The sequence below is a fragment of the Orycteropus afer genome, unplaced genomic scaffold (genome assembly GCF_000298275.1).
Source record: "Orycteropus afer afer isolate SDZICR_OR568_19922 unplaced genomic scaffold, OryAfe1.0 scaffold00035, whole genome shotgun sequence".
Taxonomy (NCBI): domain Eukaryota; kingdom Metazoa; phylum Chordata; class Mammalia; order Tubulidentata; family Orycteropodidae; genus Orycteropus; species Orycteropus afer.
In genome coordinates, this window is record NW_006921622.1 from 3,143,643 (window position 1) to 3,159,639 (window position 15,997).

Consider the following 15,997-nt stretch of genomic DNA (forward strand, 5'->3'; position numbering starts at 1 on the left):
TGAAAGATGGTTCAACAGAATATAGAAATTATTGAACATTATCATTAATATCACAAGTAATACTTTGATGAATTAGTAAAATTGAAAATTATTTAAAAATGGTTGTAGCAGTACATTGACAGGGAACTGCCAGAAATTCAAGCTGGTTTCAGAAGAAGACATGAAATGAGAAATATCATTGCTCATGCTAGGTGGATCTTGGCTGAAAGCAGAGAATACCAGAAAGATTTTTATCTGTGCTTTGTTGACTGTGCACAGGCATTTGTCTGTGGATCCTACCAAATTATGGATAACATTGTGAAAAATGGGAATTCCAGAAGACTTCGTTGTGCTCACGCAGAAGCTGTGTATAGATCAAGAGGCAGTGGTGTGAACGGAACAAGGGGATACTACATGGTTTAAAATTAGAAAGGATGTTGTCAGGATTGTATCCTTTCAGCATACTTACTCAATCTGTGTGCTGAGCAAATAATCTGAGACTTTGAACTAAATGAGGAAGAAAGTGGCATCAGGATTAGAGGCAGACTCATTAACATCTTGCAATATGCAGATGACACAGCCTTGCTTGCTGAAAGCGAATAAGACTTGAAGCATTTGCTGATGAAGATCAAAGACTATAGCCTTCAGTATGGATTACATCTCAACATAAAACAAACATACTCACAATGGGACTAATGAGCAATACCACGATAAATGGAGAAAAAGGTCACAGTTGTTAAGGATTTCACTTTACTTGTATCCGCGATCAACACCCATGGAAGCAGCAGTCAGGAAATCAAATGATGTATTGCATTGGGCAAATCTTCAGCAAAAGACCTCTTTAAAGTGTTTAAGATCGAAGGTATCACTTTGAAGACTAAGGTGTGTCTGAGTTATGCTGTTACATTTTCAGTAGCCTTATATGCATGTAAGAGCTGGATAATGACTTAAGGAAGACCAAAAAAGAATTCATGTATTTGAACTGTGTTGGTGAAGAATATTGAATGTACCATGGACTGCTAGAAGAATGAACAAATCTGTCTTCGAGGTAGTACAGCTGGAATTCTCCTTAGAAATGAGAATGGCCAGACTTTATCTCTTGTACTTTGGTCATGTTATCAGGAGGGACCAGTTCCCGGAAGAGGATAACATGCTTGATAAATTAGAAGGTCAGCAACAAAGGGCAAGAACCTCAATGAGCTGGATAGATGTAATGGCTACAACAGTGGGCACATCAACAGTTTTGAGGGTGATGCAAGACTGAACATTGTTTTATTCTGTTGTACATATGGTTATGAGTTGGAACTGAGTTAACGGCACCTAACAACAAAAAATACATATGTATAAAACATTAATAATTATATAAAAGCAAGTATGTGTTTGTGTTAAGAAATAAGGAAATTGCTGTGTTTTGGTTACTTTGTGCCACTCTAACAGAAACACAACAGGTAAAATGGCTTTAACAAACAGGAGTTTATTCTCTTACAATTTTGGAGGCTAGAAGTCTGAGTTCAAAGTGCTGGGCTCTAGGGGCTGGGTCTGCCTCCTGCTCCCAGCCCACTAAAGCTGGAGGCTTTTCTTCACTCAGGCAGCTGCTGGCTGCTGAGGTTGACAAGCCCAAGGTCAACAGGTAACAGTCCTGATATTACCAAATCACATGGCAGGCCATTAATTCAAGTATATTAAAAGTCCCAAGATTGGCAGATTGTGGAAGGCTGCTGAATGATGACTCACCTCCATGCAGGGGCCCAACGTGCCAAAAAGTTGTATACCATTCCCAAAGCTTCTCCTTATATACAGGAAGCAGACCACATCCCTAAAGCAGCTACTCAGCTGCTTGTGGCAGATTCCACCATGAAGTAGATTGTCAGTCTCATCATGGGGAATAACTACCACCAGCTGCCCAGCCACTCAAAACCAGGCCCAGCCAAGTTGACATATAACCTTAACTACCATATGCTGGCAAGGTGAATGTAAGGTTAAAAAAAAAAAAAAATGGAATGAGCAAGGGTTGAGGCTATAGGTATACTTGCTAGAGATTATTACATATTTGACTTGAGCTTTCTAGTTGCAGATCAAGGTCATGAGGATTTTTCTGGGTTTTGGTGGGCAGATTTTTTTTAATACTCTTGGTGCATATCTAGAAGCAGTTTCTTACCCTATTTTTTCTTATAATCTTGTTTGTAGAGTAAATACTTTTCTAGATTTCATCATCCAATGACAAATCTTGTTGATAATTAGAGAAGGTGGCACTGATGCTTGTTGTGGCACTGATTGTACTATTAGGCAACCAAGCCTATGTACTTACTTATCTATGATTTCAGTTGTTAAGTGCCAACAAGTCCATTTTTGACTCATAGCAACCCTATCTTTTAAACAAGTGTTACTGAACATTTAGTTTGTTTCAGACCATATGCTAAACACTGATAGACAAATATGATTTAGAGTTTCTTAGCCTCAAGGAGCTTCCTAGGAGGTAGAGGACAACAGAAAAAAATATATAATTTATTACAACATATTACTTAGAAATGGAAGGTTCTTTGGGAACCTCAGGTTCAGAGAAGATTTCTAATAAAATAAGCTTTAAGTATAGTATTCTTAGCCTGGGGAAGAAGAGTAGGAAAGATTATCCATTATGAACAAAGGTATGCAGTATGAAAAGGTATGGCACCTGTGGAATGACCAAAGATAGGTATGAAGTGATATTGGATATGCTGGGCAGCACACTGTAACTAAAGTATTAATACACAGTGTGAGGGATGAGAGATACACTTTGAGATTTTTGTCAAAGATCAGGTAATGCATGGCTCTAGATATCATTAAGGGGTTTAGACAGTGAGAAAGCCCATAAAAGGCTTTAAGCGGCAATAAGATAGTCGGAAACATAGGTGCTAACTTAAAAGTAGGGAGATGAGTATATTTGGCAAGAAATGATGAGTGTCTAACTGCTATATTAATGATAACAATATACTAATTGCCAGTGAGTCAGTTCTGATTCATGATGACTCCCTGTGTGGCAGAGTAGAACTAGTCTTCATAGGGTCTTCAGGCTGTGACCTTTCGGAAATAAATTGCCAGACCTTTCTTCTGAGGCACCTCTGGGTGGGCTTGAACCACCAACCTTTCAGTTAGCAGCAAGGTACTTAACTGTGTATGCCACCTAGGGATTCTGTATTTAATGATTGTAGTGGTGAAAGAGTTATTTAGGAGATTAGCAAATGGTTGCATATGGAGAGACAATGGGGAGATAGTGCAGAGCTGAGATATGAGAAACAGTGCTTGAATTTCAGGGTTATGCCTTAGGCAACTGGGTGGATAGTGGAACTATAAATTGAGATAAGTAATACAGAACAAAGTAGGAATGATTATAGTAATAAACCCGTTGTCATTGAGTCATTTCTAGCTTATAGCAACCCTATACCGTAATAGCTAACATTTATGGGAAGTTTAGTATATGCCACACAGTGCCATGCTATGTACTTTACACATATTTACTCATTTATTCCTCATAATAACCTATGAAGTACCAAATCCCAGTTGCCGTTAATTGATTTTGGCTTATGTTGAGCCCATGTGTGTCAGAGTAGAATTATTCTCTGTAAGGTTTTAAATGGCTGATTTTTCTGAAGTTGGTCACCAGGACTTTCTTCTGTGGCACCTTTGGGTGGACTGGAACCTCTTCCAGTCATTAAGTTAGTAGCTGAGAGGTTAACCAGTTGCACCACTCAGGGACTCTAGCCTATGAAATAGGTACATTAGTATCCCCCTTTCATAGAGGAAGCAACTGAGTCACAGATAAAGGCCCTACTTAGCTAAGATTCAAAATGAGGCATTCTAGATCTAGAGTTGAGCACTTAGTCTCTACACTATATTATAGCAATATTGTGGTGCTTACTGATAACAAAAAAAAATTGGTTTCTCTTAATACAACTTTATGTTTCACAATGCAGCATACATGGAATGATAATGGATGGTGCCTTTAAACATTTAAATTGTCAAATTAGTTGGTATAATATGGCAGCAAATTACCATCTATTATAATAGTGAATTGGTTTAATTTTTGCAAACTACAAGAGCATTGAGTTTATCAGCCGTTGGCTTATAAACAATCTAGCAGTTGGAGAAGTCTAGAAATAAATGGATAGGCATTATTTTGAAAATTTGGGGCAGTTGTCCATTACTTAGCCTGCTTTATATTTTTACCAGAAATGTAGGGAAATAATCTCAATGTTAAAGCATCCTATAACCAACTAGTACCTTACACGTGTCAGAAACTCAAATATTAGGTTGGAATGATAAGAGAGAAAGCAGAGATAGTATATGAAGACCATCTCTGAAAGAGTTTTTCTATAAATGAAAACAGTGGACAAGTGGAGGGGGCCTTAGATGGGAGTACTGACAGTTGATCAGTAGCAGGAAGGAACAATAAGCTTAGGTATAGATCATTGATAAATGTAGTGGGAGCATATGGAAGAACTCTTATTTACGTCTATATTTTCAGGAAAATAAAAGAAGTGAGGTTATCAGACTTTGATCTCAACTAAAAAAAAAAAATGAAACTCACTGCCATTGTGTCAGATCCGACTCATAGGGACCCCTCAATGGGTTTCTGAGACGGTATCACTACGGAAGTAGATTGCCCAGTCTTCCTTCCGAGGAATGGCTGGTGGCTTTGAACCACCAGCCTTCTGGTTAGCTGTCAAATGCCTTAGGCACTATGCCACCAGAGCTCCTTTTGTAGTGATACCACCTTGGATACCCAAGGAGGGGTTGCTGTAAGTCAGATCTGACTCAACAGCAGTGAGTTTGGTTTATTTTTCTTTGACACTCCTTCTCACTCTCCTTTGCCCAGCACCTTTTAATCTTCCTGACTTTGAGGTGTAGCCACCCAGTATATGGTGTGCTTTTCTTCTCTATTTGCCCTCATTCTGAAGGAATGTCCTACAGCCCACTGACTCTGAATACCATTTTATGCTGATGGCACCCTAATTTGTATTTTCAGTGATAACCTCTCCACTGGATTCCATGTTTGAATAACTGACTGCCTATTCATTGTCTTTTCTTGTATATCTCATAGACATCTCATTTGACATGCCTAAAACCGTACTTTGATTCTCCTTCCCTAAACCTACTATAGCTCTACATGCAATCTTTTTTTGCAGTGAAAGGGCACTCTATCAGTTACTTTGCCATTCTACCAGTTATTAAGTCCTAAAACCTCACGACATAAACTCCTTTCTCCATTAGCAAATTTTGATAGCTTTGCCTTCAAAAATATATCTATAGTCTGACCATTTCCACCATTACCAAAATGGCTTAAGCTGCATGTCAGCTCTCATCTGACCTATTGCAATTGCCTCCCATCAGTATCTTTGCTTCTATTCTTATCCCTGAAATGAGCTTGTTAAAACATAAGTCACATCACTCTTCTCAAAACCAACTAATGTCTTTCTATCTTATTCAAGGTATAAGCTTAGAATCTTTATTATGATCTATACAAGGCAGTATACGTTGTAAGGCCCCCTCCCTCTTAATGCTGCGACTTTATCATGTCCCTTTCTCCCCTTAGTTTTGTTCACTGTGCCACACCGGTCACGACCTCCTTGCTGTTCCTTGAACATGCGTAGCATTGTCTCTCCTCATAGGCTTCTGTACTTGCTGTTTGTTCTCTTTGCTTGAAATAGGTTTTCCAGGGTAACTGATAAGGCTCACTCCCTCATTTTTGTAATGTCTGTTTAAAATGTTGCTTTATCTGAGAGGCCGTCTACTACCACCCCGTTTACGTTAGAGTCCCTTTGGTCCAGGTACTCTCCACCTTCTCTATTGTGCTTTATTTTACTTCATAGCAGTTAGTATCAAGTGAAAAAACAAACCTACTGCCATTGAGTCAATTGTGACACATAGTGACCCTATAGGACAGAGTAGAAATGCCTTGTAAAGGATTTCTAAGGCTGTAAATGTTTATGGAAGCAAAGTGCATCATCTTTCTCCTGTGGAGTGGCTCGTGGGCTCCATTCGCTAACTATTTCGTTAGCAGCTGAATGCCTTAACTGCTATGCCACCACTTGACATAAATTCATTGGTTTCTTTTTCCTCTATGATGCTAAGGACTTTTGTCTCGTTCTTAACAGTATCCTAGTACTGTTTAAAAGAAGTTTTGGAGACATTATCAGCATTTAATAAATATTTATCAAATAAATGAATAATCAGTAGCTTTCTTGTTTATCTTTAAAACATCTCTATCATTCAATCTTTATCTAATTGAGTGTCTTTCTCCCTCCACAGCACAATGGTCAGCTCTGTCCAAGGAAGCACATATCCCAGCCAGGCTTCAGTGTATAGTCCTCCTCCTCCTCCGGCTGCTGCTGTTGCTTCTGATGTCACTATATACCAGAATGCAGGAACTAGTATGTCCCAGGTGCCAAACTATAACTTGACATCATCAAATCTGCCTCAGCCAACGGGCAGTCAACAGCCACCTCAGCCACAACAACCATACTCTCAGAAGGCACTGCTATAGGACATGGGATTCCTCTTTCTGGCAAATCTGCAAATGCAGCTGACAACATTATGAAATTCTTTAATATCTTAAGATTTGTTTATCTTCAGCTTACAGGAATCTATCTTGGTCAGCAAATTTAAATATTCAAGAAGGCAGAACTCTGTTCAATTTGCACTGACTTTTTAGAGTTCTCCTACCCACCACCTTCCACCCAGAGGAATGAAACTACTCCTAACATTTAATTCCTTTCATGATATGAAAGAATTGACAAGATTATCTTATAAAATTAACTGGTCTGAAAAAAGTCAAACTCATAAAAAGCTGTGTGACAAATGTTATGTACATATATTGATGTGTGACTTCATTAGTGGCCATTTTGAATCACAGTAGTGATCATGTGAATATATTTAACACTTAATTTAATTTACGTTACTATTTTATTTTAATCATGAACAACTACCATGTTTCATAATGTTTTGTGTGGGTTTAAGATAATTACACTGTTCTTGTAAACTGCAAAAGAAGAAAGTTTGTCCATGATTTAGTTTCACATTAAACTGAACCTTCCTTTTACTAATTATCAGCTAAACATAAGTATATTATGACTCTGTAGCCTCTGCACACCACTAGCTGTCATCACACCAGTGTACAGTGGCTAAATTTTTGGTGCGGTTATATGGCAAATGAGCTTTCCCTATTAAACATTTATGTTTTGGTGTGATACTTAAGAATATTATGGGACCATGTGACAAATTAAATAGGATCACATTCATGTCAATTTGCTTTTTCCTAGTTGAACAAACTAATTAGGTTTCTAAGCTGTATACTGTGTTTATAGGTGGCAGTGACACCAAAGATAGAGGCAATGGATTGAAATATTTAAACTGGAAAAAAAAAAAATAGGAATTACACTAAATTTTCGAAGTCTCTTGTCATTACTTGAGATATAAACACAATTTGATTCATCTGTCTTACCCTACTGCTTGTCTTTTAAATATGTGTCTTTAACACATTGTATCCTTTAATTCTTCATTAAAATGGATATAAGTAGATATTTCATAGTAACCTGGCTTTCCTTAGAAGTTTAATATTTATTGTTATCTTTCAAACTGGATTTTTGCACTACACTTTGTTTTAAAGTTGATCTAATGGAATTATTTTTGGCTTATTCGGAAGAATTTTTGAATTTGAGTACATTTCTGTTAATTGATATGAAAAATGTGTTCCACTGACATTTTAACCTTTCATCTTAAATATTTATAATTTCCCTGGTTATGCTACACTATTATTTAACACTATTACATAAATAGTTGAAAAATCGACCTGAGTACTATATTAAATGAATAGATTTAACAAGTTTCTTAGTATAAACTGAAATTTAATTTGTATTTTCTAAGACTGTTGTAATCAGACATCTTGTTTGTTTGCTTTTTGGCAAATTATTTCATCTTTGGCAAAAAATCTCTTTCATGGTGACTAGTTTCATACTTTCAAATTTAAAGGACCATTTTCAACTTAAGTGTTTTACTCTAGTGTTTAGAGTATTCCTGAGTTTGGGGTGTTTTAGCCTTAAATAGTAATTTCAGAATTTGAATCCGAACTTCATATTGTTTAAATTTTTAGTAAATTTGTTTTCTGATAAACATTGAAAAGCATTGTAATCTTTTCCTCTACAATTTTAATATTTTAATTCAGTTGGTAGACTGGTTCCCAATTAATACTGTATTTTTCTTTGTTTTTTGATAAATTACAGTTTACCAGTGGCAAATGAATCTTTTTCCCATTTTAATTTTGATATCTTTCTTGCTATAAAATCAATTACAAATTTTCAAGTATATCCTTTGCCCTATATAAAAGTCAAAGAGTGATAAAAGAAATTTACCCTTCTTATAAAGCATATACATTTTTCTTTACCTGTTACATCACTCAGCTCATAAAAATTTAAATGATGAATACTTAAAACGTACACTATGTGAGTTTGTGCCCTTTATTAAGAGTGAAAATACCAAATGTAAAAATTTCAGTAAAATCCTTCAAATGACAAGGATGGAAATAGGAAAGGACCATTTAGGAATACAAATTATTTTATTCTGAAAAGGATGTATTACACTTTTAAGAAAAAGACTTGTCTGAAATACAGCTTTTTTTAATTTGAAGTAACAGAATTATAAGTAGTACCTGAGTTACCTATGTCCAGAGGAGCCCTACTTGCCCTTTAATGTTATGTAAATTTGCCCTCACGTTGAAACTTTTGAAGTACCCCTGCTTGCAACAAATTCATCATCACAATCACCTTCAGTTGCTCCACATGAGACTTTTAAATCATTGAAAAGGCCTTTTCTTATACTGAAATAAAGCTAAGTAAGAACTGTATGCACCTGTTCTAACTTACCTACAAATTCTACTTGAAGACACACACAGGAACGGACCTGGTTTGGAACCTGGGGACTGCCTATATTTATAAAATGAACTAACTATAATGTGAGTTTTTGTGAAGCAGATTTTATTTCCCAATTTATTTCCTTTATGAAGTTTGAAGTTTGTTTGCATAAAACAGTGGCATACAAATGGAAAAAAATTGGTCTAGTTACTGTCTGGGAGCTCTGGTAGCATAGTGGCTAAGACACTTGCCTGCTAACCAGAAGGCTGACGGTTCAAACACACCAGCCACTCCTCGGAAGGAAGGTTGGGCAATCCTACTTCCGTAGTGATACTGCCTCGGAAACCCAAGGAGGGGTCGCTATGAGTCGGGGCCGACTCGACGGCACATAACAACAACAAGTTACTATCTAGCATAAGTAGCAGATAGATTCCATGGCCAGTTGGATGTTCTATCAGTACCCTAAACATACTAGGATTGCTTTGTAGTATATACTTAATATAATTTTACAGTCTTTTCTGACTCTGTGGCCCTCCTTCACTGTTACCTATCTTCCTTACTCAGTGAGGGTCCTCCTTAAGTGCATAGTGGTATTCTTCTCCATTAAAAACTTCTGCAACTTGGATCTTATACTTACTAGTGTTTGCATTTACATGCTTCATATACCACTGTCATTCTTTTCTGATAGATACAGCTTTCATATCTGATATATGTGTGATTCAATTTGAAAATATCTTTAGTCCAGAGCTTCAGGTTTATGTAAGACAAACTGATGCCCTACTTTGATTTAACTATGCAACTATAAAAATTAGTTTCTCTTAAATGAGGAACATTGGCATAATTGGTCAATTTTTTGTCTACTTAATATGTTAAAATCACTATTTTCCTTGTTTATTTTCTCTGATTTACTAATTGCAGTAACTTCTGGCTGTATCACTTTTTGAGTATATAATAAGAATATAGTTAACATTTTTCACTTGTTTCACTTTCCATTAAAAAAAAAACATTTTTTTGATAATTGCTTGTGCCCCTTAGAATAAAATATATAGATGAATCTTACCTAAATATTTTTCTCAAATGCCTTATGTTCAGTTTACTTTAGTATTATGATACGATTAAGTGTTCTTGTCAAGTACCTAGATTGTAGTAACATGCCCCACACCATCCCCAGGTTTTAAAGTAAATATGCCCGATTTTCGTGTGTTCTTTGCCGTATGTCTTCCTTTGAAATTACAATGCATATTATAATTAATATTTTTTTCTGATGTTTTTCTAGCTTCAAAATATTTTTTCCTTATAAAATACTAGAGCATTTCAAATCTCATTATTTAAGGTCTTAGATTTCTCTCGAGAAGAGTTTAACCTTTTATTGATGATAACTTGTCATGTTGTACTTTACTGATTTTCTGACTTTCTAGCTTCTGGAAACTCTTTCCACTGCTGTCATTGTGTGTTTACTGCTGCTTTTAGACTCCTAGAAGTTCTAATGAGTGTTGCATATTAAATTATTAAGAGTCAGTAAGCCACTAGAGCTAAAGGGCTTTAATGCTCTTCTGGTGTTTGTTCCACCCCACCCATTGCCATTGAGTTGATTCTGACTCATTGAGAGTCTATAGGGCAGAGTACAGCTGTCCCATAGGGTCTTCAGTGCTGTAAATCTTTATGGAAGCAGACTGCCTCATCTTTTTCCCCGTGGAGCGGCTGGTGGTTCAAACGGCAGACCTTTGGGTTAGGAGCTGAAGCTTTAACCACTGTGCCATCAGAGCTCCTTTTGGTGGTTAGAGACTTGAAAAATACATTTGTTTTATAGAAGAGTGGTATCAAACTTTTGATCAGATACCCTGAGCAGTAGCACGTTTTTGAGTATAGGCAGTCCTCAGGTTGCCATCCCATTTACGTATAAATGAACCAACACCTATAAGCAGTTAGTATAAAGATAATGTCTTGAAATTATAATTTTATTAATATTGGTGATTTATTTTTTTACTGTTCAGCTCTGTCCTTAACATATTTCCAAACTTAATAAGTTGCCACCTTGAAGTAAATATGTGATACTGTTAAGTGACACTTTTCCCACAAACTTTTCATGTTGAGCATTTTTAAACATGGAGAGATTGAACACAAGTACTGTTCATCTCATTTACTAATAATTAATATTTTGACACATTAGTTTTATCTCTGTATATGTACGTGTATATATGTATCTGTTTATAGTTGTGTATATATGAGTATACACATGTATTTTTTCTCTGAATATATGAAACTCACAGTCATTGTAAATGACAGAGTACTCCATCATGCATCTTGTAAGGACATTCTCTTCTATAGCCTAAACCATTATCAATCAGATCTAGGAAAATTAACTATAATTCTGTAATAGTTATTGGTTGTCCTCCAAGCTATCTTTCATAGATTTTTTTTTTTTTTTAAATCTAGAATCCATTCAAGAAATACACCACATGTTTTATGTCATTATATTAATATGGAATAATCTCGTTAGTCCATGACATTAACTAAAAAAAAGTCCATGCCAACTGTCTCTTGGAAAGTCCCACATTCTGAATTTATCTGATTGTGTCTTTCTGGTGTCATTTAAGTTAATGCTTATTACAGTTACTCTTTTTATTATTCCTAAAAGAATTACATTCAGAACCATATGACTTATGGTTTAAAGAACTAAATGAAACTAAAAATTTCAGGCTTATATAAGGCTCTTACATAAATGAGCATGATTAATGTGATAGTGTGGTTTACTCTGTGTAACAGACTATATACACTAAGGTCATCAATACTAGAAGTACAGTTTTATGTTTATTTCTATTGGCATTCAGTCAAGAAAATTTGTACCTTTTTTAAAACAAAATAGGTAGCCCTCTGTTTCCTCCTTTCAAACCCAAGTCGGTTTTATTCAGCTTGGTCACACATCAAATTCATTCCCTCTGGATGGCTTTTAGATATTTTTAGAAATTTTGTCAATAATTACAGATCTGTGTTTTGGGATGTATAAATTTTGTCATGTTTGTTTTAAAAGACGACTTCTCATTACATTATAAATTTTATTAAGATTGAAATCAGTGAAGAAGAGGGAAAATTCTTTTTCAAAGTTCCAGTTGTTACTTTTTGTGTATGTTTTGTTGTGGTAGAAATCTGTATAAGAAATCATTTGCCAATTCAACATTTTTTACATGTATAATTTGGTGATATTGATTATACTCATCATTTGTCAACTCTCACCACTATTTATTTCCAAATTATTCCACCACAATTAAGAGAAATTCTTTGTGCCCCCTAAGCAGTCACTCTCCTTCTCTTTCTCCTCCCAACCCCTGGTAACCACTAATATGATTGATCTCTATACATTTGTCTATTTCATATAAATGGGATCATACAACATTTGTCCTTTTGTGTCTGACTTATTTACCCTTAGCATAATGTTTTCAAGATTCATCCATCTTGTGGCATGTATCAGGACGTCTCTTTATGGCTGAGTAATATTCCATTGGACCTGTGTGCCACATTTTGTTTATCTAGTCATCTACTGATGGACATTTAGGTTGGTTTAACTTTTTGGTCATATGTAAAAAGTGCTGCAGTGAACATTGGTATACATCCTTCTGTTTGTGTTCCTACTTTCAATTCTTTGGGGTATATACCTAGCATTGGGATTGCCAGCTCTGTGTTTAATGTTCTGAAGAACCTCTGAACTGTTTTCCACAGGGACTTTGCCATTTTGCATACCCACCAGCAATGGATGCAGATTTCTAACTGCCAATTAATTTCATCAAGTTCGTTACTAAATTGGAAGTAGACTGAGTAAAATTTATAACTACAGTCAAGTTAGAAACATGTAAGTTAACACTAATGTACACTCAGATTATTAAATACTTGGTTTAGAAGCTTAAGTTAGTTGGTTAATGACTTTTTAAAAAGCAGAATAAACATTTCTATCATTGTTTCTATGGTAGGATATATGAGGCTTCTTGCAGGATCATTATGTATCTTGCTATTTTTGAAAGAAGATGTATACATTGTTGAGAATGTTTTCAATTAATTTTATATAACACTGTCTGTTAAGATGCTAAATAGGAAATTTTATGCAAAAAGTCCATATGATAGGATTATTTTTCACAAAACCAAAAACAAAAAATATACCTATATACTGTTTTGGTATATGTTCTTTTTTCTTCATGGAAAAGAAGGTTTCAATGTATCTTTGAAAGTCTGTAATTTGAAAATACAGTGATACCACACTATAAAGGAGTTACTCCAAATGACTGAAGAAGTTGTAATCAAGAATATAGATAAATTCACTTAATACCAAAGAGTCTTCATTTTAACAAGTCCATTACTACAAATGGTGGATGGCATACAATAATGTTTTTGTTGTAAATTTTATTGTCATCTTTATGACCACATGGATTTCTTGTCAAGGAAGTGCTGATAGTGATTGTAGTATTTTAGGTGAAGAGAAGAGTAAGAACTAAACTAAGTTATGTTGTTGTTGTTATGTGCCATGGAGTTGGACCTGACTCATAGTGACCCCTCCTTGGGTTTCCGAGGCACTATCACTACAGAAGTAGATTGCCCAACTTTCCTTCCTAGGAGTAGCTGGTGGGTTTGAACTGCTAGCCCGTCTGGTTAGCAGTTAAGTGCCATAGGCACTATGCTACCAGAGGTCCTAAACTAAGTTATAGCTGAGTATATTATTGGAGTTCTATTCTGGTACAGTGCCTAAGGCATTTGACTGCTAACCAGAAGGTTGGCAGTTCAAACCCAACAGCCACTCTGTGGAAGGAAAAAAGGGGCAATCTACTGCTGTAAAGATTTTTTACCTCAGAAACTCAATTGAGGGTCTTTATGAGTTGGAATCAACTCAGTGGCAGTGGGTTTGATTTATTCTGCTATTAAGTAGAAATTTCATTTTATTGCCTTTGGAGTTTTAACCTAGAAAAATCTTTTATCAAAAGAGTATCTTGCTAGTTAAATGATCTTGAACAATTCCATGAATCTTTGGACCTTTTTTACATATGATTTGTAGAATTGATGTAGTTAGGTGATCCTTTTCAGTTTTCAGAAATTCTTTGCTTCACATCTACCTCTGCCTACTTTAAATATCTCTGCCTTTCCACCTAAAGTACGCTTACGACATGGAAATTACTCTCTGGTAATTTGGAAAAGGAAGGGGGTGGGAATGGGATTGAGTACTATAGGTATTGAAACTTGGGAACATAGTTTTTCTTTAGATACTGAAACTTGGGAATATGATTTCTTACATAACATAACTATTTGCTTCCTGAAAGAATCTAGGACTATTTTATTTCCGTTAGTAAACTTGAGCCTTTGTTTCCCTTTGAGTGACCCCTCCATGAACATCTGGATGCTAGATAGAAGTGCTTTCATTTAATAGTACTTTCAATTTTATTGGTGCTGATTTGGGGAAAAAAAATTAATTAAATATAGAAAATTATAACTTCTACTATATTTGCACACTTTAAAGGAAATCAGTATCAGTCTATATGATATTATATTCTTAATGTAGACAAGGTTGTATCCTTGGGTCTCACTGATCTGGAAATAATGATAGAAGCAATGTCCTATACTGGCCATCCTTTAACCATTTTGTTTCTTAAGGCAATTTGTCTGAAATGCTAGAATACTGTGGAAAGTAGTATTTCCATCTTTGGCGCTACCAAAGAAAGTCTCTTGTAATATTCCAAATATGGTACAAATTCAGCAATAGCTTTTTTTTTTTTTTTTGGCATCAGACATACTTGGCCTGGAATTCTTTTTTATTGTTTAGTAACAAGTTACTAATAAATTATTAGCCATTAAGTTCAAGGAAGTTTGATTTTTTAAAAAAAATCAACTAGTTTTTTTGTGTGTGTCATTTATGTATATCCATTATTTTATATAGTTATGTAAAACCATTCTAATAATAAAATAATTGTTTTCAGTTTTACTATTAGCACTTTAGAAGATTAGATACCCTGCTAAATTAGTTTACTTAATGAAATCATGTGAAGAATTATGACTTATTTCAAGTATTGAATAGATAAGCTTTCATTATAGTTTTTATTTTTTTAGAAGAGAAAGACAAACTTTTCCAGTTGTTTATCATGGATTGTTCTATTTATATTCTCCTTTTGTAAGTAAAAATAATCACTACTTTTTAGAGTCTTTTTTTTTTTTTTTTGCTGTCATATGCTGATTTTTCCTAAAATGACTCCAGGAATAAATAATAAAGACTGGTTAGGTGTTGAAAAAAAAAATAGTAGAGACCAAGTTTGTGTTTATATAGTTAATGTTCATTTGTTTCTTTGTAAAGCAACTTCTATTCTCATAAATCTTTCTGAAATATTTTAATGCCATATCAAGACAATCTCATTTCATTCATGTGGGTATCAAATATTAATTTACATGGGAAGGCAAACAGTCCAATAGAGTCCCTTCAAGTTAAAGACATATTTGAAATGGGAAGTTTTCCTAGTACTTTGGGTAGAATTACATTAGGCTGCAAGTTGAGTTACTATGTCTTTTCTTACTCCATTAAACTTGGGAGTATTTTTACTTCTCTGCATGCCTTTCCTGTATTGAATGAGTGTAGTTTCCTTAAGGTTCTTAGCATGGTAGGAGCATAATCCTGTTTTTACTTTAACTTTCATTCAGCATTTGTATATGTTTAGCTGTGCTACATTGTACATATAGAAGACAAAAGAAAAATTTATTTCTGTTTATGCTTTCAATGGGAGAAAGTAAAATTGAGTAAATGTCCAGTTCATGTTAAATGTTTGTTTATGTATACTATATTTGAAAATAGGACAATTGTTTTCAAAACTTAACAGAAGATAGTGAGATTTAATAGCTAAGGGAGCTGTGTTTAGGAAATATATTAATAGTTCTGTCAAAAGTAAACATTTTAAAGTGAAAGACTTTGAAGTAATGAGAACATTTCTGCCAAAGACGTAACATCACCAAATTGAAATGGATTAGCATGATCTAAATCTATGTTTACTGTCATTTTTAAATGATATTTCTAAATATTCTTTTTTTTTTTCCTATTAATTCCTGGCTTAGTAATCAAATGGTATGCATAACTCATTTATTGTAGATATTCAAGAACTTTCATTTGAGAAATG

The 15,997-nt window shown here is 34.8% G+C and overlaps 1 protein-coding gene across 1 annotated transcript in view; it reads left to right on the top strand.

Annotated features, from left to right (window-relative positions):
* Positions 1-6,499, top strand: part of STAM (signal transducing adaptor molecule) — a 100,653-nt gene extending 94,154 nt beyond the window's left edge. Inside the window, exon 13 of the mRNA XM_007936337.2 lies at positions 6,265-6,499. Within this exon, the coding sequence (XP_007934528.1) occupies positions 6,265-6,499 (235 nt within the window). The remainder of the gene's footprint in view (positions 1-6,264) is intronic.
* Positions 6,500-15,997: the final 9,498 nt, after the last annotated feature.